The 22,748-nt window shown below is 35.7% G+C and overlaps 1 protein-coding gene across 2 annotated transcripts in view; it reads right to left on the bottom strand.

The window, feature by feature from the left end:
• PDE7B (phosphodiesterase 7B) overlaps positions 1-22,748 on the bottom strand; it is a 443,919-nt gene that overhangs the window by 169,055 nt on the left and 252,116 nt on the right. The window contains exon 1 of one of the 2 annotated variants that reach the window (XM_051997816.1): positions 15,650-16,506. The exons of the other annotated variant lie outside the window; for it this stretch is intronic. Within the exon in view, the coding sequence (XP_051853776.1) occupies positions 15,650-15,887 (238 nt within the window). The 5' untranslated portion in view covers positions 15,888-16,506. Of the gene's footprint in view, positions 1-15,649; positions 16,507-22,748 lie in introns of those variants that run through there. 2 annotated transcript variants of the gene reach the window in all.

The raw sequence follows: 22,748 nt of genomic DNA, 5'->3' as shown, positions 1-22,748 counted from the left end.
CCTTTGCTTTCTTGCCTTTTCATTTCAGCTTAAATTGTTCCTTCTGGCTAAAATAAAACAATCAAAATCTATAGCTGACCATATGTATTTATATTTACATATATCTTTACATAGTATTTTAAATTTGCAAATCACTTTACCTATATTATCTCATTTGGTTCTCACAACAACCCTATTGAAGAACTACAGCCATTATTATTTTCACTTCACAGAACAAACTGATAGTTAGAGGGATTATGATTTGCCTATATTGTCACTTAACTCAAAGTATCAGAAGTAGGATTTCAAGATAGGTCTTTCCTCACTCCATAGCCATCTTGCTTTTCAGCAAAGGACATTTTTGCTTCATCTTTACTGAAATTCTGCTTACAATATAGGACTCAGCACACATGAAACTTCATGCAGCCTTTCCAATTTCTCCCAAAGGGTTGTGATTTCCCTCTCTCTTCTGTTATCACATCTTATTATGTACTGTAGTTCTTTATGTGCCTGTCTTCTCTCTTCTGCTCAATGGTAAATTCCGCAAGAGTATGGACTGCATACTAATCTTTCTATCGCCTTAATAACTTAGTACACTGCCTTATATGTGGTAGGTCTGGACAAATAGTTTCTAAATTGAATTGAGTTGCAATCTTTCCTTGTAGATTGAAAAAAAAAAACATGATACTTGTAAAGGGAGGTTTAAAAATGACTGTTTTTATTAAGATTTTAAAAATCAACCAAGAATAGAAGTAGTATGATTCAGTAGAAAGAGCATAGGTTCTGGGATCAAAAAAGCTATGTTCAAATCCTGTCTCTGATATGAGTTGAACAACTTGGGCAACATTTTCCTAAGATCTAAAATGAGATAGTTGAATCAGACAGTCTTTAAGAGTAGATTTATGATTTTACTACCGTAACAAAGTTTTTTTTTTTTTTTTTTTGTTTTGTAATGAAACTAAATAAATGGCAAATTAGACAAAGTTCCACAGGAACAATAATATTGCTCCGAATGTGATTTATTTAGAATAGCAGACCAGTTTTAGTATTTGACAACCTGAGGAGCTACAAGCCAGGGATTGTTTTCATAAAGTTTGTTGTTGTTCAATCAGGTCTGACTCTCTGGCAAAGACACTGGAGTGGTTTGCCATTTCCTTCTTCAACTCATTTTATAGAGGAGGCAAATAGAGTTAGGTCACTTGCCCAGGATCACACAGGTAAGTTCCTAAAACCAAATTTGGACTCAGGAAAATACATCTTCCTGACATTCTGTCTACTGCACTGTCTAGTTGAATTTTTACAAAGTTAGAGAAAGTTAATTTTTGAGTACAAGATATCTAAGAATAGCAGCTCCCAATACTACAGAGGATATCTGTTTAAACATTCTAAATTGTTTCCAATTATTTTAAGAAGTTTTGAGGAATTTTCAAAAATAAAATAAAACCCCCCTCAAAACAAAATTAATTTTGTATGAAAATCTCCGAACATATTATCAAACACTTTTAAACAAGGGAAAAAGGTCTATTGTACAACTCAACAAAGAAGAGGTCATAGGCCAAGAGGTGGGGAATTATTTTTTAAATTAAAATCTGATGAATTAATAATCTCTAAATTCATGAGACTAATCAAAATGACAAAGAATTACTTTTAGTCTTTATCATGTCTTACCAGATAAAGTTGGAAAAGGTGCGGTAAAAGGACCTTTGAATTTGGAGTCAGAATTCCTGGATTGTAATAAAAACACAAAGGGGCTCTGCTTTTTGCTAATGAGCACCTTGTTCAGGTCATTTACCTCCTTTGATAATGAACTTCCGTAAAATGAAAGAGTTAGTTTAGATCATCTCTCCAACATCCCTTTCAGTCCTAAATGAACTACTTAACTCTGGATTGGAAAGTATGGAGACTACACCTTAATTTATATTAAGTTTGACACACACTGGCATAGAAAACATAGTTTCGAGAGGCTAATTTTTTTTTTTTTTTAAACAATATGGGGCAGGAAAGGAGACAGTGATGGGGGAGGGGGAGCGAAGATTTCAATCATCATAGAACACTGTAAAATAGATTTCTGAGGAGGCTGGAACAATTACAACATTTAGCTCCTTTAATTTCCTTATCCCTTATTCTCTTGAGTGCTCTGGGTGTGGAAGAGGAAAAGGAAAACATTTTGGAAATAGCCAATGAGAACATTTACACATTGGCCACAAGGAAAATGCAGCAGATCCCCAAATACTTCTTGAGTGCAATGTATTGTGTGATTAGGACTATAGTTCAAGATAAGCAGGTTCCTAGAACATAAAAATTTCAGCATTCATAGTAAAACATATCAGTCTGCAAGTGCCTCACCCCTTGCCAAATATCCTGCTTCATTTACTATAATCACTGCCGAACTTTTTAGGAAGACACTTCAGGCATGGCTACTGAAAAATTGGTGTGAGTTTTCGGGGAGGAGAGAAGAGAAGTAATATGATTTGGATGCAGAATATATTGCGAGAGAGGTGTCGGCCACAGGAATTGTTTCTATTTCCCTATTTGTATTTCTGATTACTATTTTTTCATGATAATCTCATCTCACTCTTTCCTCTTTACTGATGTTTTTATAGACCTCTATTCTCCTCCCTTTCCTCCCCCCCCCCCCCAGTCTGTCTCTCTCTGTCTGTCTCTGTCTCTCATCATTCCCTGAAGTGATTTTGCTTTGTCCCTTGGAATAGTTTTGGCTAAAGCTTCCTAAATTGATATGGCTCCATCTGTCAAACTCTTCAGAAGTGGAATTTAGGTTCTTATCAAAGTATGGATTTGAGTGAGAGCCGAACAAAAGAGAGAATGAGAGAAAAAAGAGATGCTTGTATCTCTGGACTCTGGAATGCGGACAATCCATCTAGAAGAGGTATGTGATGATGGGTACCTTGCATCTTTCTTGAAGAGCCACTACCCAAGTGCATTATGCCTCCATGCAATTTTCATCTCAGTCCTCTTTCCCCTTTAAAATCAGGATCTCTATTCTAGGCTTTTCTTTTATAGAATGGGGCACCTTTCTCTCTTACTTGGCTAACCATTTAAATTCAGTCCATTTTCTTCTTTTTCCTTGATGATTTAATACCCATTCCTAGCTACTCAACTTTTCATTTACCTTCTATCACATTTATTAAAATACCACATCAAAGGTAGCTGCAGTTGCTTCTTATTCTTTTCTTAATCTCTTTCCCCATCTTCCCCTCTTAGAGGAATGTCTCTTAGCCCATCTTCACAAGCTGACATCTCTGGTTTTTACTTTCAAGGTATGACCTGACCTTCCTTCATCTTTGTCTACTGCCCTTTTCAGTTGCAGACTGGTCAGACTTTTTCAATTCATTTCTTTAGTAATGACATCACTGTGATTCATTTGCTGTTCCTGGTAATCAGTGCATGTCTGAAATCTAACCCAAATTATAAATTGCTTGGAAGTAAGAGTCTTATCTGTAATCTATAAAGCACATGGAGTACTGTACAAGGGGAGATAATTTTGAAAGAAGAGGCTATATCAGTGATATGGGTTGAAATATTAGGAGAAGTTTGAAGAAAAATGGGAAGTTTAAGGGTACAAAATGTAATTGATAGCTTCTTAGGGATTCTGAAGAAAGAAGTGGTCAATACTGAACAGAAAGATATAAAAAGCGAGAAAGGGCTAAATAGTTATTTTAAAATTACAGCAAAAAAAGAGAATAAAATTTGCATTGCAAAAATAAGTGGATTTTAGGTTTTTTTAAAAAAACAAATTTAGAAAAATATTTTGAATTATGCTTATTATTTTTTATATTGTCATATATATTTATTTGTGTGTTAAATGTTTTTCACCTTCTAAAAGTGTGAAATAAAATTCAGAATGGGTGTAAAGCAGTCCATGTTTTTAAGAGCAGGGATGAAGTATAAGATAAAATCTAAATTTTCCATCTTCTACATAATAAAGCATCTGATGTTTTCCCGTAAGGAGGCCAGTTAGAAGTAAAAGTCAATGTATTGCTAAACCTCTCAAGCAGCTTTGCAGAAAACTGTCTCCAGACAAATAGCAGAAGGAAGAAGTGGGAACAACATCCTCCATTCACTTCAACCCCCTAAAAGCTCATTTGTAGAACCAAGTAAACATACACATTTCTGCACTATATTTTGAAATCACATTAAGGCATTTCCAGACTGGCATCTGGAATAGGAGCTGCTTTTAAATATTTAGCCTTTGCAAAACATCAGAAGATACAAAAATGGATGAATGCTTCTCTAGGAATTTGCCATTTTCTCCCCTCATATCCCCCCCATCCCAAATCACACCATTATGATTTGTAACTTCTTGGTATTTTTCAAGCATTATTTCAGTTTTGATAGGATTCTTTTTATTTACTAAATTTGTTTTCCCAAAGTTGTGTTATTGTTGTTTGCTGTAAAGACTAATTTTTATCTATTACCTGTAACATTAAACAATTTTTCAACTGAAAGAAAAAATTAAAATTTGTTTGACAATTAACAGTTGAATAGAAAAGCTGTTTATTAATACATTTAATGTCAAGTTAGTTAGTGTTTTATTTATTTTGATTTATTTGGTCCATTTTATCTTCAGCCACATTTATTGCAAGGAAACTGTTGTATGTTAGCAATTGCTGCTAAAGAATGAACAGAAGAAATTGTTAATTAAGAATTTTTTATGAATTAAGATTCTACTTACACATCTACTGTTAAACCAATTTGTTCTTTGCTTTAAGTCAGAAGAGTTGCTTTTAGTAAAATGGTTAGAGCTCATAAGAAAATGAAAATGCATTTGAATTTCAGCAATTATCTGTGAACATTACATTTTGCATTTTGTAGCAGTTATTCAGAATCCACTTATGTTTCCTAAAACTGATACCTGGAATAAAGGCATAAATATTATTTTGAATGAACAAATTCTTATTCTTCATAGTAGAAGTTTAAATAGATTTTATGAATCTTCTAATTGTTCTTCCATGATAAGGTCATGGAACCCTGCAAAATGTAACATCTTGGTTATTAAGGTTATCTGGCATACGTCTAACTGTCCTTCTATTTGAGACATAAAATTATAGGAGGATAGAGTTAGAGTCTTAAGAGGCCTTAGAGAGATCATGATAAACCTGAATGGGAGTATGCTACTTAGAGGATTCTCTTCTCTTAATACTTTTTGTGTATTCCTTATCCTTATCTTTCTCAAGGTCTGATTTTCAGGGCTGGATAAAAAAACACACACACACACACACACACACACACAAAAACCATTCCTCATAGTTGCTTCCTCCTTGAAAGGAATAAGGAATAAAATGGCCAAGGAAGAACATTAATGGGATCTTTTCTGTTCATGTTTCATGTTTTATGCTGTCAAGAGCTACTAAAATGGAAATATTGTATACAACTTAATAAATGAGTGAAACATACTTGAAAATGTAGACCACACCTAGCTGTACCTGATCTAAAATTATATTATAAAGCAGCAGTCACTAAAACCATCTGGTATTGGCTAAGAAATAGATTAGTGGATCAGTGGAAAAGGCTAGGTTCACAAGACAGAATAGCCAATTATAGCAATCTAGTGTTTGACAAACCCAAAGCCCCTAACTTCTGGGAAAAGAATTCATTATTTGATAAAAACTGCTGGGATAATTGGAAATTAGTATGGCAGAAATTAGGCATGGACCCACACTTAACACCATATACCAAGATAAGATCAAAATGGGTCTATGACCTAGGCATAAAGAACGAGATTATAAATAAATTAGAGGAACATAGAATAGTTTATCTCTCAGACTTGTGGAGGAGAAAGAAATTTGTGACCAAAGATGAACTAGAGACCATTACTGACCACAAAATAGAAAATTTCGATTACATCAAATTAAAAAGCCTTTGTACAAATAAAACTAATGCAAACAAGATTAGAAGGGAAGCAACAAACTGGGAAAACATTTTCACAGTTAAAGGTTCTTGATAAAGGCCTCATTTCCAAAATATATAGAGAACTGACTCAAATTTATAAGAAATCAAGCCATTCTCCAATTGATAAATGGTCAAAGGATATGAACAGACAATTTTCAGAGGATGAAATTGAAACTATTACCACTCATATGAAAGAGTGTTCCAAATCATTATTGATCAGAGAAATGCAAATTAAGACAACTCTGAGATACCACTACACACCTGTCAGATTGGCCAAGATGACAGGAAAAAATAATGATGAATGTTGGAGGGGATGCGGGAAAACTGGGACACTAATGCATTGTTGGTGGAGTTGTGAACGAATCCAACCATTCTGGAGAGCAATCTGGAATTATGCCCAAAAAATTATCAAATTGTGCATACCCTTTGATCCAGCAGTGTTTCTATTGGGCTTATATCCCAAAGAAATACTAAAGAAGGGAAAGGGACCTGTATGTGCCAAAATGTTTGTAGCAGCCCTCTTTGTAGAAACTGGAAAATGAATGGATGCCCATCAATTGGAGAATGGCTGGGTAAATTGTGGTATATGAATGTTATGGAATATTATTGTTCTGTAAGAAATGACCAGCAGGATGAATACAGAGAGGACTGGCGAGACTTACATGAACTGATGCTAAGTGAAATGAGCAGAACCAGGAGATCATTATACACTTCGACAACGATATTGTATGAGGACATATTTTGATGGAAGTGGATTTCTTTGACAAAGAGACCTGAGTTTCAATTGATAAATGACGGACAAAAGCAGCTACACCCAAAGAAAGAACACTGGGAAACGAATGTGAACTATCTGCATTTTTGTTTTTCTTCCCGGGTTATTTATACCTTCTGAATCCAATTCTCCCTATGCAACAAGAGAACTGTTCGGTTCTGCAAACATATATTGTATCTAGGATATACTGCAACATATCCAACATATAAAGGACTGCTTGCCATCTAGGGGAGGGGGTGGAGGGAGGGAGGGAAAAAAAATTGGAACAGAAACGAGTGTCAATATAAAGTAATTATTAAATAAAAATTAAAAAAAAAAAAAAAGAAAATGTAGACCATAGCCACCCATATCTATATGATCACAGCATTTGAAGTCATTGGGCTGAATTCTGAATATTGCTTGTATAACCAGGAATGAACCTTGATCAGTACTGATGGTCTTAGATTTGTTGCTGATTGGAATCAGAGTCAAAATAGTATTTCTGAAATATCCATATGCTTAAGAGACTATGCTTGATATTCAACAATATTTAAACTAACCAACTCATGTACTACTCTCAGATGAAAAAAATAGATAAACCTCAAACATAAGGTTCAATTTAAGGGAGACTGAGACATAATATCCTCCACAAGCCAAAAATTCTATGAACTTTCCATTTTGTTTTGATGGGCATGGGTGGATAGGAGAAGAAATGATGGTGGTACCGTTGGTAAATTTTGTTTCAAACTCAGACTGAACAAATTCAATAAACACTAACCACTTACAAAGTACAAAGCACCATGAGGAGTGATAAGGACATGAAGATACAAATGAAAAAGTTCCTGACTTCAGGGAGCTTATATTTTACTGGGAGGATACAATATCACACAGAAAAGTAAATACAAGGTAACCTTAGGAGAGAGAGACCACTTTGGGGGAATGGAAGAGCAAGGCAAGATCAAGGGAAGTTAAGTTTTAGAAGAAGATGGTGTCGCCAAAGCACAAAATCAGCATAGGAAAGAAAGTGGAAGTAGCAAGATTGAAAACAAAAAGTAAAGGGATTGATTAGGTACAGAGATCATATCAATTATCTTCCTCTTACTTCCATATAATTTAAAGTGTATCATGTGTATCACTCTTTGCCTCTGCTGAACAGGTCACACTCCATTTACTTTGCAAGTAATAAAACAATCCTGGCATAGAGACTGGGTCTGTGATTTCATAGGCTAAGGAACTTCCAGGTGAGGAAACTCACTCTTGCAATGCAGGTTGATACCTTCCATGCAAATCTAGTGAGAAATCCAGTGAAAGGTCACTTGAATTGGATCACAATATGTGTCTGAGACAGGACCTGAACTTAGAATGCTATTGTTGGGAATAACTCTATCTTACTAGGTCAAAAACCAAGCAAATTATGGTTACGCCATAATGAAGTAAAATAAAAGTTAAAAACATAAATATTTCACCAAGAGCCAGCGTGATAGGTAATGCCTAGTTAGAGATCCTTGCTGAGTTATGAATACTTGACTTGTGAATGTCCCATAAAGAAGAGTCATTTCCATCTTCAACCCACTGAGAACACATTCAGAATCCTCCTCTCCCACAATCCCCTTCATGAAGTTGTTTTAAACTCATGGCTCCATCTGGTGGTTATGATGTGGGGGAACTATTTGACAATGACTTCATTATTTTTTTTTTTTTCTCCCATTAGACTATGTCATGACTCCACCTTTTCTTGGTCTTTCACAACTCACTTCTCTTCTCCCTTGTGAAACTCCTTTCCTCTTTCCCTCTCCCTCAGTCTTTTTGTCACTCTCTCCCTCTTTCATAAGACACAACTTCCTCTCTCTTCCAACTCTTTCCCTATAGTCTCTGTGAGTAGGCAAATTTATTTTCTTTCAATCCCTTTTTATTTTTCCCTTCTCTACCTTTCATTCTACTTATGAACCATTATTGGTAAGCGTAACTTTGGGACCAGTGATATGTATAGCAAGGAAAATGAAATTCCTAAATGGTGTAGTTTTAATTTGGCAAAAAAATATTATTAAACAACAGTTATGTGGGCAAGGAAATGTATTACAACCTGGGAACATAAGAACTCAAAGGAAAGAGATTCCTGCCTTTAAGGAACTTACAATCTACTTAGGAGAGACAATACTTAAACAAATAAGTATAGTACAAGTAAAACAGAGAACGGAAAAAAAAAATTCACCTGAGGGAATTGGAGAAATAGATTCATCCAGGAAGTAGCACCTAAAGTGGGCTTTAAAGAAAGATGGATTATAGAAAGTACCCTGGATTTGTAGTTCAAAGAACTGAAGTTTGAGTTCTGCCTCAACTATATTCTAGCTATATGATCTTAAACAAATCACTTCCATTTTCTCTACCTCCGATTTTTCTTCTATAAAATGAGGAAGTTGGATTAAGTAACCGCTAAAGTCTCTTTTAGCGCTAAATCCTACAATGAAATTTGAAATGAAATTAGATCTATGAAAAACTTTCAGTTTCTATAACCATTGAAAATACCTTTTAGACCCTTTTGAAAAGTCATAATGTGACATAGTGAAGTTAGATCAGTATCTTAGGGTCATAGATTTATGGCTGAAAAAGGCTATAGAGGTCATCTAGTTTAACCTCTCAATTTTACATTTAATGGAGGAAGAAAATGAGGTAACAAAGCTTTAAGTACATGCTTAATGCCAATCACTGTACTAAGTACTAGTGATACAAGTCCTTCCCTCCCCCCCCCCCCCCCCCCTAAAAAGGGAAAGATAATTCCTGAGTCCTTAAAAAGTTTACATTGGGTAGAAGAACACAATATATAAAAGTGAGATGGAAGAGGTGGAGAATGATGGAAAATTCTGAGAGTCAATGAAGGAAAACTCCACAAAATGGAGATCCTAGAAGGAAGTCACCAATGGGAGAAGTGGATTGAAGTAGAGATATATTCCAGGGTATAGAGGCACTGAGGAAAGTTCTACTATTTAGAAAATAGTTGAGATATGAAGACAAAGCCCAGAAAAGTCCAGAGAAAGAAAGAGAAATTAACTTATTTTCATAAAGAAACACAAGTAATAAGTACTTGGATTTGAATCCAGGTCTTCTAATTCCACATTTAGTCATCTTTTCATATAGCATGTTTACCTATCCTATCCACTTGCTCTATTTAAAACTTAATCTTAAGCACCAACATCTACTCTACTTAAGAAAACAGTTTCTTAGTGAATTTGTTTCTCTATTTCCTGCTATTTTTCCATTGCAAATATACAATATTATGATATAGATACAGACTGAAAATCCAATATAGTGTGGTATGGTAGAAAACTGTTAGGGCTGAGAAATTTATTAGTCTGGGAATGAGTTTTCTGAATTGTGCTGAGGTGACCCATAGATAATAGACATACAACTTACCACTACGTCAAGGTTTTCCTAGCTTAAAAGGACATGCCAGAGCTGGTGCTCAACCAGTATGTCCTTTGAGAACTTTAAGTCACTATCTCCATACAGTGAAGAACCAATGTAAAATATTTAGTCAGTCAATAAACATTTATTAAATGCCTGCTATGTACCAGGTATTATGCAATTAGTAGATAATTTCTCTTCATTTGTGAAATAGATTTTGATAGACCAAAATCAAAAACATAAACACTACCAATTACACTATTTATATGGATCTATGTTTTCAATTCCAAAACCATTTGTGTGTCAGAGACTTCTTCTAACTTAGCTATAAATGTCAACTGCCTTGGCTTTTTCTCATCAGCAACTTGCTTAAATAATAAATGCAATTAAAGGCTCAATTTAACTAAATTCAATTTAGTTCTATTTAACTGATTGAGACCAAAGTCGAAGTGCTATAGGGTATTAGAGTGCTAGACCTGGAATAAGGAAGATCTAAGTTCAAATATAACCTCAGACACTTGTTATCTGTATGATCCTGGGCAAGTCATTTATCCTCTTCTTGATTCATTTTCCTTATTTGTAAAATAGGATAATAATAACACAATCTCCCAAGCTTGTTTTGAGGATCAGAAGATATAATATTTGTAAATTATTTTGCTGACTTTAAAGCTCTATATAAATGCTAAGTATTATTATTATTAATGACCAAATAAACTCTAAAAACTGTGATTCTAGTGTTTATTTAAGATTACGTCTAACACCGTAGGAAAAACAAGAGAGGAGTAAGTCGTAGTCCTTGCTGGATATCAACATGGCTGGATAAATGAGACTTGAACATAAGAAACAATCAACAAACAATAAATACCAGGTAGTATATAATTAAGGAGGAACAGATTATAAGTAATAGAGATATTCAGGGGAAAAAAAGAATGAATGTGTACAAGGGCACTCAAAGAGGACTCCATGTAGGGACAGGGCCTCAACTTAGGGCCTAAAGAATATAAATTGGTAAATTGAGAGTGATGGGGAAAAACATTCTAGGCAGGACAGATGATCTAACAAAGTCAGTGCAATTTTGAAAGGTTTATAATCAGGAATCTTTTAGGAACTGTGAACTTCTGAAATCATGTATTTTAGTAGTCAGAAACTGAACTAACTTTAAAGCCTTTGCATATCATTATTATGTGGCACTGTCACTTTGGAAGAAATTTCACTTAAGTTTTTAGCTTATATATATCTTAGTATTTAGGATCAAATAGCTATTCTAGAGAATTTCACTTACCTCATCCCTTCAACTATATGAAAATTCACTTTTGACCTGCTATATAGTGCTAAATATAATATAGTGCTGTATATATATGTATATATATATATAAAATATAGCTATCATGTCATATATATAAATATATGTATATATGTACATACACATGCATACTCACATATATATGTATATTCAAAAAAGTTAAATACAAGGGAGTTTGGAAGGGAGGCTCTAGCCAATTTGAATTGTTCAGGAAAGGCAGAAGATCTTGTTTGAGTTATACTTTGTAGAAAGAGAGAGATTTTAGGAAGTGGGATAAGGAGGGAGGGCATAGCAGACAGTGAGGGAAATCAGTGCAAAGTTACAAAGACAAAAGGAACAGAAAAGACTTGTTTGGCTGTATTGTAGAGTACCAATGAAGTTGGGAAGTTAGAATGGAGGCATGGTTGTGATTGGCTTTAAAAACTAAACAGAAGAGTTTATATTAGATTCTAGTGGCAATAGAAGCTACAGGAGTTTTCTGAGTAAGGTAGTGACAATGGTTACATTTGCAGTTAAGGAGAATGACTTTAGTGACAGTGCTGAGACTAGAGTGAAAAAAAGATAGAACCTTATGACAGGAAGACCAATGAGGTGACTTGCAATAAACTAGATGAGACAAGGATATTAAACTAGGTGAGGACTGACAAGGATATGAGTTAAGTAGAGCAGAGTGGCACAGACAAGTGATATAGAAGTAGAAACAACAAGATTTGGCTATTTGTTAGATATTAGGTGTTGAGGATAATTTATGAATCTGGGAAATTGGAAGGATGATTGTATCTTTGGAAAAAATAGGGAAGCTGTTTTGGGGAAAAGAAAATGAATTCTGTTTTGGGTATGTTGAGTTTGATATAACAATACTAAAGAATATATAGCACTTTTAAGTTTTCAAAACTTTTGGGATACATTATCACATTAAAGCTTCACAACTTTTGGGGGTATGCTATCCCCACTTTACAGATAAGGAAACCGAGCCTCAGAGAGGTTATTTGGTGGGCAAAAATAAGTGCAAAAGATGAAGCAGTAATTAGAAGGCTATCTTAGAGGTTATTTAGTCCAAAGCCAATCTTTAACAGGTGAGGAAACTGAACCCCAGAGAAGCCATATGCTTGACTTGCCCAAGATCACACAGGTGACCCTTAATGTGAACCGGATGCAACTTTTTGATTCCATGCAGAATCAATGTTATGTCCTGGAAGGAGCTAAAGGTTTGGAACTGGAGAACCTGGTTGTAAATCTTCAACTCTGCTGCCTTCCCACTGTGCCTTGTGGCCTTTTGACTTTAGATTAAACCTTGAGTTTCTCCTCTATAAAAGGCAATAGGGACTCTGAATAATCTGTAAAGTGTCTCCACTTTAAATCCTAGGCTCCCTCTCCAGAGTTTGGTGATTCCACAGTAATATTTCTAAACTACTGCCTATAAACATTCCAGAAAGGTCTCTCACAAAATATAAGAAGACAGGGATGAGGAAGAGAAACAGAAACATATTTTATATTTAAATTCTGTCTCTTAAGGATAGATTTGAACTGCTGTTCTCACAAGCAGTTCCCCATGGAAATAACAGAAGAGAAAACATTCACTCTAGAAACTTACAATATGCCAAATACTATGTGCTAAGCATTGGGAATTTTAAAAAGGCAAAAAAGGGAAAAAATCCTGCCCTCAAGGAGCTTACATTTTACTGTAAATTATACTCTAATTCATATTCAACAGATAAATAACTAAGTACATACAACACATATACAGAGTCAGTGGAAGACAATCCCAGAGGGAAGGAATAAATAGCTGGAAGTAAGTAAGGGCTTGGACAGGCTTCTAGGGAAAGGTAGATTCAATAATTTAATCCACTGAAATAATATTTTTAAAGCACTTAGGACAGGATTTGTCACATAGTAAGTGTTCTCCCTTATCCATTTTCTTTCCTCTTTCCCTTCCCTTCTCTTCTCCCTTATTTAAGAACATGCCAGAGGAAAAAAAAGTTGAAGAGCAAGATGCATATTGAGAATGAAGCAAGTTTACTTCCATTCAATCCAGAAAACTTCTCTTTAAGTCTTCAAAAATTCCTGGAGTTCCCTTTTCTATCTATTAGATTTTTTTTATTCATTCATTCATTCATTCATTTATTTATTTTACCAAGAACTTGGCACTCAGTAGCACACTGTATGAGCAATACAAAAATACACGTACACATAGACATACTAACATTTGCTTTAGTGAGTTGGTTTTCAAGGTGTAGTCTGAAATGTGAGCTATGCTTGTGTCATTAGTTGGAATAAACCAAGTGTGAGTTATCCTAGGTCATGTGACATGGGTTCAGTTTCTTGCCTAGATAGATTTTTCAATTTTCCTTGTACTGCTCAGGTGAAATATGTACTAGCGTTCACATTAGCTCATTTCTTTTGACCAAAGTCCATCTTCCTAGATCATCCACCTCCCATTTGCCACACAAACCTCAAAATCTCATTGGTTTCCTTCTCTTTTCCAACCACTGACTTTTTTACTCAGTGCTTACCATAGACTAGATTCATTTTGTTTAGTCTTTTCCTTTCTTACACTATTTTCTTTAAAATTCTTTTAATTTATTGAGTACTCAAACACAAATGATTATAGAATCATAGTATCGTAGATCTAGAGTTGGAAGAGACTTTAGAGACCATTTAGTCCAACACTCTCATTCTATAGATGAGGAAGCTTAGGCCCAGAGAGTTCACACATGTAGTAAAGTTGGGATTGGAACTCATATCCTGTCAGTTAAGATTTAGGATTTATGCCTCCACTGAATTATTAAAGACAAGTTTTGTTTGTATGTGTGTGAAACCATATTGTGAAAAGAGTACTATAGAACAAGTCTAGATGTCACTTAATAATTTTGGTTTTGGGAAGAACATTTAACTTTCTTGGTTCTTAGTTGTTTTATATGTAAAATAACAGTTAAAAGTAGTTGAGCTCTAAGTTAAATACAGGGGAGTTTTCATTCTGAAAATTTGTGTTTTAAATTTTTTTTTATTCTGAGAATTTGTGATCATATGCTTTTATCAAATATAATGGGAAAAAATATGAAATTAAGAGTCAAAGTCCTTAGTTCAAATTCCAGCTCTATTACTTACTCCCAGAATGACTTTAGGCAAATTACTCACCATTCACGTCTACTTCCTCATCTGGACAATGAATGAGTGATGACTTGTTAAATCCCTCTGAGCTCTAAATCTGTGAACCTATGACCATTATAATCTCCTACTAAACTACTAGTCTTCCCTGCTTCTCCCTTATATCTATACCTCTTAGACCCCAACCTCCCATAGCATCCCACATCTAAAAAATTTCACCTTCACATTCCTTCTTCCAATTCTATTCTCATTTCCTTCCACTTGTTCGTATCAAGAATTCACCTAAGGCAAAGAACTTTTTAGCTGGTTTTTCAAATTTTCAGTTGATTATGTACTTTGTGTCACTTACATGATTAAAAAAAATAGAACGCATACCTAGTAAAATTATTGTTCTCATTTTCTTATTAAACACCATAAAGTTCTAAGTGACTGTCCCAAATACGAAACAAACAAAAAAATTTTACAACTTGAACAACCTTCTTTCAAATAGTTAATTTTTTCCCCAAAGGTTAGCTCAAATGTTATCTGCTATGTGAGGACTTGCCTGATTCTCTCAGCTATTTGCACCACCCCATCAAGGAAATTTTTTTTTTAATCTAAAAATTTTAATATATTCAAATATGTATATGTGGTTTTATTTGATAGAATAAAACTTCATTGAGGATACTAATTGTTTCATTTTCAGCCTTTGCATTCCCACCACTGGATACAATGTCCAATGCATAGTAGGCATTTTATAAATGATTGTTGATTGGTTGATACTGGTTAGCTTTTTTTTTTTTTTTTTTTTTCTGGTTGCACCTGGGGTATCCAAATGCTCTATTTATTTCCCCAAAGGGGAAGCTAAGGAAAAGAGGATTAGCAACTTGCCCCCAAAGTATGTGGGTTCTGACTAGAATGAAAGCCAATATAAACTACTGTGGTTTTATATAATTATGGGAAAATACATTACTTTTTACATAAAGAACCTCCCCAAACAGTCTAAGAAGGTTCTTTCAGAAACTCACTTAACTTTCCATAGTCTAAAATGCATTCTGAAATATAGTTTCCAATAGTTCTCTATGGTACACATTTGGTCCTTCTGCTAATTTCCCATGCCAGCCCCCTTTCCACCCTAGTCAGATTCCTATATGGAAGGAATTGGGAACTTGACAGATTTGTCCTTGTCACGTTTTACACCCTACAATTCAAGTTACCTGAGAAGCTGTTGACAGCATCTTCGGCTTCCAGAAGCCCTCTTTGTTTGGTCCCCTGCAGCTCACTTTTGGATTTCCAAACAAGCTTTACCATCCTGATCATCTCTGGCAGCTCCCAGGTCAATGGTCCCTGCTGATAGTCTGGCCGGCTGCCCATGGAAGAGGGCAGCAGACCTTCCCGCGGAGTCCACCTTCTGCCCAGCTCTGCCGAGTTAAAACATCGATCTAGCACAGGCATTCTGCCCTGTTCTCCAGAGGTGCTGCTGCCGCTGCCGCAGCCAGAAGGGAGCTTCTTCACGGGGACGGGAAAACGAACACGAGAAAAATCATGTCCAGCGACTGAAAGGGAAGGTTTCTCCAGCCCTGCAGGGCAGGCAGCAGCACTGCCCCTTTAGTCTTTCAACAAACTCTGAGGAGAGATTTACTTCCCAAGACTCCTCACTGGTGAGCGATCTCAGTTACTGTACTTCTTCCTTAGAGATAGAATGCATTTCCCCCGCTCTCTCTCAGGCACTGAGTTCACAACACTTAATTAATCCCAGGCTACAGCTGGAATGACAGCAGGGGAAAAAAGCCACTGAGGTTTAGTATTTGCTTTTCCTCCTTTTCCCTTCTTCATTTATCTAATCTTTATTTTCTTTTGGTTCCCTTCAAAGATCGTCCAAACTGCTACAATTTCATGTAAATTTCAGGAGAGAATTTCATGAAAGTGGGGTTTAACTCTCCTACATCCTCCTATTGCATCACAAAGGTCTGTTATCTGAGGTTCTCAGGTGAACAGCTACTGATTTAGTAAACCAAAAAAACTTCACCAAACCATGCCCTGCAGCCCGAAGGAGTCCTCAATAAACAGAAGGAAGCTTGAATAGTCCAGCAGAACCAGTTCACAGCTGCCTCTCTCTGGATGGCCTGGCAGGGGGCCATCTCTCTCCTTTCCCCTAATGACTGCATTATGATGAAGATATTAAGAAAGCTGTTTGAATTTATCCACAGCAACATAATTAAATACAGTAACTCCTTCTCCCCCCACCCCCAACTTCCCATTTCTTCTCCTTGCTGTCCCTTGGTTCTCAGCAAACCTAAAGGGGTTTTTGACCTATTAGTCAAATCCCTTTGTAACCTCAGCTGCCCTTCAGCTGGAAGGGGAATAACATTGATTCACATTCCTAAGCTAACTCTGAAAGAAGTGAATTAGGGAAACATCAAGATCTGAATGCATAAGTCCACTGCTGTTGTGTAATCTGAACAAATAACTCAGACAGATTTAGTCCCGTTTCGAAGAAAAGTAGCAACGTTATAAAATACATGTAAAAGAGTTTGAAAAAGACAAGAGTACATCTGGCAGGCAGTGAGAAGGAAGAAGAGTACCTGAAGAAAGTCACTTTCCCAGGAGATAGCACTTTGGACTTCGGATCCGGGACCCAGAACTATGGGGCTAGCTCTACCTGAGACAGGTTCATTTAAGGACATTCAGGATGAGTTTAACATTTCCCTGCAGTTTAGGGATATGAGCACTAACCCTGGAAATCGCAAGCCAATATAAAAAAAGGAATACACCCCATAGATAGTTTGAAAAGCCCTGGACATAAATGTAAACGAGGCAGTATTGTATCTGGCATTTCTGCCAGCAAGTAGAGTTTATAGCAACATTTTGAACCTGAGTATTCACATGGACATCCCTTATTTTCTGTAGCATATTACATCTTTTCTCTTGCATCCTTGCATTGCAAAATGCTTTATTTTGCTTGGCATTTTCTTTTGCTGATGTATAATCAGTCGTTCCTTGTCTACATTTCTTTTCAGGCTGGTTTATCATATGATCATCTGATGTTTCTTCAGGAGTGGAGAAAGAAATTTAGGGGAGAGGAGTAGGAAGACCTTTGGGACACTGTTTTATTTTTATTTTCTCTCTTTTTAAAGGAGGCTGCTGAAAGCTTCCTTAATATGTTTTCTTATTATTCTTATTCCTCTCAACTCATGGCTAATAAGTTTGGTTTTTCCACACTGAATTTAGTGACTTGTCCCTTTTTTTTTTCCAGATGGAAAAGTACACTGGCAAACAAGCTCTATCTTTCCTCATAGATGAAGAAGATCCAAGTGAGTGTGCTGAAATATAAAAGTATAAACATATGAAAAAGGGACTAGGTGCCTCCCCTTTATGAAATTTGTGATCAAAATATTATTAAAGTACTTATTTGTTTATATATACTTTATATAATTTATAAATTTATATACATAAACATTTGGATAACTTAAGTTTGGACTTAAGTTTTTCTCATTTTTTTTCCCTAAGCAGAGGTGAGAGGTATCAAGTACCAGTTTTATACTTTTATTACTTTTTTTAAAAAAAGATTGCCACTTTTACCATTCCTATTAAAACTTGAGACATTAAAACCTTCTAGAAATTATATTTCTTAAAATTTAATTTAGAGTAATGGAATTTACTTGCATTTTATCTGAATAGGATCTTAAACTTATTTCACAAACTTCCCTGATGGTACCAATCCAAGGCCTTCCTAAGCATCTGACTGTTTTTATTTTTGTTCAGTTATTTTGCCATAGTCATGAGCATCAGGATATCCTGACTCTTTGAACAAAGGGGTTAAGAACAAAGAAAACAAATATATGATATAATATGTCACACAGTCTAATGCATTAATACAGCTCTCTAGTTGCAACTTTGTACAAGAATGGCATTTTCTTTTATCCAAGGTTATACAATTTCCATGGAAATTTAAAAATTGTTCCATACATTTCCTCACAAAAAAAATTCTTAGAGAAGTTTTATATTAATAAGATCATTAAAGATGAGTCCTTACAGAAGGGTTGAATGTGGTGACTTAGAAAGGAATGAATATCAATTTCAATTATTATTCCTGAGGAGGGACTAAGGCTATTTGAAGTTTTGAGAAATGAAATTGATCAATTTTAAGAATTCTCTCTTTTTTATGTAAGGATCAGGGAAAGGGCTCTTACATAGTCTTCATCCTGAACTAGAGGTTCAAAAATACCACGAGAAAGGTCATTCTCGTGGTATTTCTGGCTCATCTAGAAACAGGAAGTACAGGAAATCTTGCGAGAAAGTCTGGCTCAAGAGATTTTTTGGCTCAACTTTTTAGACCCAAGAGATTGGGGTGGTTCAAATAAGCTTCAGATAAATAGACAGCATTTCATCACTTGTCTGAGACTAATTTTTCAATTTCAGTCATTTTTCTCTTAACTAGTTTCAATGACATTGGATACTTACTACCTTCTAAATTGTGATGACAGTATCAAAAAACAGAACAACAACAAAAATAACAACACACAAAACATGACCTCCTCTTCATTTGTTCTTCCATCGCTAGAGAAGTCTGTTTGGGAAACTTGGGTCAAATCTTGGAGAAAGAAATTAGTGAAGATGAACTATGGAGAATTATGGAGAAGTAATCCCATATAAAGGGTCTTCTAATCCATGCGGCTGATTTAGTTTTTTTTTTTTTTTTAATGTTCTGAGTTTTGAAATTAAGATGCCATAAAATACAAAATCTCAAAATAGAGTTTTCTTTCCAGATACCATAAGTAAATTTGAGCATTGCTTCTGGTAAAGAATTGTTCCTTTTTCTCCATGCAAAAGAAGATAAAATGAAAACTAAGTCCAATGATAATGGCACTGCATACTCAGTTCTAACAACACTTCTTTTCTCTGGTAACCATAAAGAACAAAATCAGTAACCCCAACATAGCAGGATGCAAGGAAGAAGAAAAAATTCGGTCAATGACAAATTTAGGAACTTATTTTCTTGGCAGAATCTCTAAGATTAATTTTGCTTCCATTTTTCATGTAAGTTGTAAGGAGGGAGGGGAATCTATTATAATCACTGTTATGCCATTAACTCAATAACTTGAAAAATAGAATTGCAATAAATATTATTTGATGATGGCAATGATAAGTATGTTGATGTGATATACTTTTAACGATATAGTTTTTTCTGAAAATATTAAACCTGTATTTATTTATTTTACATGATCTCTCTTTAGATTAATTATAATGATATCAGTTTAAGTTTATGTAGAAATTTTCACAGAGCCCATGCATAACTTCTTCCAGAAACTTAAATGTTCATATTAAATAATAGCTACTTTTATAAAGCATTTTAAGATACACAGATTGCTTCTATCACAACAAGGCTGCTAGTTTACAGAAGAAGGAACTTAGAGAATTTGAATGATTTGCTTAGGGCTGTGTGTCTAGTTAATGTCAGGACCTGAACCCAGTTCTTAAACTTCTAGTTTGCTTGTGTTTTCTACTGCCTTATGTTGCCTCTTCCAGTGGACTGCTCTGAGGGATGAAAGAGTGAAGGCACTTAGCCTGGCTAGGTTTTCCTTTCATAGATGCAGCTCTCATCAACTCAGATTAGTGATGGGTGGGGGGAATGTGAATCTTTCTATCACACTGAGGAACTCTAAACCAAAGAAACCCAACAACCTCCAACATCCTTCTGGAGAAATAGAAATGTAATCACTCTGGCCTTAACTAATCTCAAAGGAACAATGCCGGCAAGTAAGCAAATCCCACTCTGTCTCATGGACTCGAAAAGATTGTGTATTTCCACAGCTACTTGAAAACTGGGTGGGGGCTGGGATTGAAGAGGGGTAAGGGGGCTTAAAAGAAGAGAGGTGAAAGACAAGGTGACAGAGTCATCATTCCAGTTTCACAACAGGTGTCTTTTAAATATTCCCTCTTTTCTTATTCATTCTGAAGCTATGCATGAATGGCAGTAGCAGCAGGAATGCCAGCAATTGGTTTGGTGCCAGACAGTGGAGGAAGCACCTTACTGGTCTCTTTCCAGTCTCCTGGAGCTTGCCTGGCCTTCATTAACCCAGTGCTCTGGTTTTCCCTGCATGAAAAACTCTTTCCTTTCCCTGCCTTCAATCTCAATACCTCCTCTCCCTATCCCAATCTACCCCATTACTTCCCCTTTCTTTCTTTAAAGAAAGAAGCCAGGGTTTTTAGTTGGCATCAGACCTTTCTCCTGGCTCTTAGCTTCCCTGACTAATGCCAAATCTACTGTCTCCAACCGTTCTCCCACAACAAATCAGTCCAGAAACACAAAGGCTGGGGTGTGTGTGGAGAATGTCAGAAAAACTTAATTTGCTCTACTTTGCTCCACTCTCTTCTATTACTTTGTTCCTCCCTTTCCATTTCTATCCCTAACTAGTTATTTGCTAGTTCAATCTGTGATGCTCATATTCCCTCCCCTATTTAGCTTTTTATAAGTGGTTTCTGAGTTTTCTTCTGATTGTAAAACACCACACATGGAAATACAACAAATTTCCCTTTGCTTCTATTTTTATTATTTAGCCTTGGCACCTGCCACCTCAGTAAAAAAGCAAACCAATTCCCTCCTCTTCCCTTTACCCAACAGCCATATTTTCTTGTGCATGTATGCTTATAACGAGACTCACAAACCTATCTATCCCTAATATGCTGTTTTCTCCAAATTCTGAAAGATGAATGTCAAACAAAATTTTTCCTTCCTTCCTTCTTCCCTTCCTTTACTCCTTCCTTCCCTTCTACCTTTTCTCCTCCCTCCCTCCCTTCCTCTCTCCCTTCCTTCCTCTTTTCCTTCCTCTCTTCTTTCCTTCCCTCCTTCCTTCCTTCCTTCCTCTCTTCTTTCCTTTCTCCTTTCCTTCCTCTCTTCCTTCCTCTCTTCTTTCCTTCCTTCCTTCCTTCTTTCCTTCCCTCCTTCCTTCCTTCCTCTCTCCTTTCCTCTCTCCTTTCCTTCCTCCCTTCCTTCCTCCCTCCCTTCCTTCCTTCCTTCCTTCCTCCCTCCCTTCCTTCCTTCCTTCCTTCCTCCCTCCCTTCCTTCCTTCCTTCCTTCCTTCCTCCTCCCTCCCTTCCTTCCTTCTTTCCTTCCCTCCTCCCTCCTCCCTTCCTTCCCTCCTCCCTTTCTTCCTTCTTTTTTCATATTTCAGATTTATTTTACTTTCAATTCATGGAACAAAACAAACATTTCCATAACACAGTACAATAAAACAAAAAGATGGTTGCATATGAAACTGCAAATCTACCATGTACAACTTGTTATCTCCTTGCTATCTGCTATAAAATATTTCAAGTAAGTCTTACTTTATTGTCCCATATTTCCCATGAGAGTCCCAAAATAATATAAATGTGAAGGGGGAGACTTCTTAGGCGAGGAGTTGTGAATCAGTGGATAAGTAGATTTTTGAAAAGTAAGGGTTAGTGGGCAAGATAGAATAGGAGGAAAGACTGAAGAGATGTGAAGTCAATGTGGATATCACAGTATTCTATGTATAACTGTTACATAACAAATTTCATGAACCTTTTCTAGAGACCTAGCTCAAATGAATTCTAGTGAAGATTTTTAGCTTCCAGGTGACTTCAAACCTATGTATTAAGCCATAATCATGGAATCCCTGAATAATTGTATTTCAGAGGGGGAAACAACATTTGCCATCTGTTCCAATTTATTCTGAAAAAGGATCCCATTGACATCATACTGTTCAAATGATCATTCAGGATATGTTAAAATATATCAAATGATGGAGAGCCTTGAAGCTCATTTCATTCTTGGATACTCTAGTTGTTAGGAAAAATTTCCCTGACATTAAATCTGAGTTTTCTTCATATTTTCCACTAATTATTAGTAGTAATAAGCAAAATAAGTCAAAATCCTCTTTTATATATGATATGTCTTCAAATATTTGAAGATATCTATCATATACTTCCACATCTCCTCAGTATCTTTTCTTCGTTAGGCTTAACCTTTTAATTTCTTTCAACTAATTCTCATATGACATGGATTTAGAGCATTGTCATCATTATGGTTGTCTACTTCTGGATGCTACTAAGCTACTTAATATCCTTTATAAAACTGGAATTAAACACAATACTCCAAATGTGGTATGACAAGGATAGAGTATAATGAAATGATTATCTGTTTATTCCTGGAAAATGTGTTTCTTCTCTATGATACAGTTCAATTATTAAGTGAATCTAATCCCAATTCATCATTGCCTGCTAGACATCTCCATCTGGTATCACAATGAAATCTCAAACTCAATCTATCTAAGGCAGGCTTTATTTCCCTCG

The sequence above is a fragment of the Antechinus flavipes genome, chromosome 4, assembly GCF_016432865.1.
Source record: "Antechinus flavipes isolate AdamAnt ecotype Samford, QLD, Australia chromosome 4, AdamAnt_v2, whole genome shotgun sequence".
NCBI lineage: Eukaryota > Metazoa > Chordata > Mammalia > Dasyuromorphia > Dasyuridae > Antechinus > Antechinus flavipes.
Note: the sequence above shows the minus strand (reverse complement) of the source record. Positions and strands in the feature narration are given on the sequence as shown.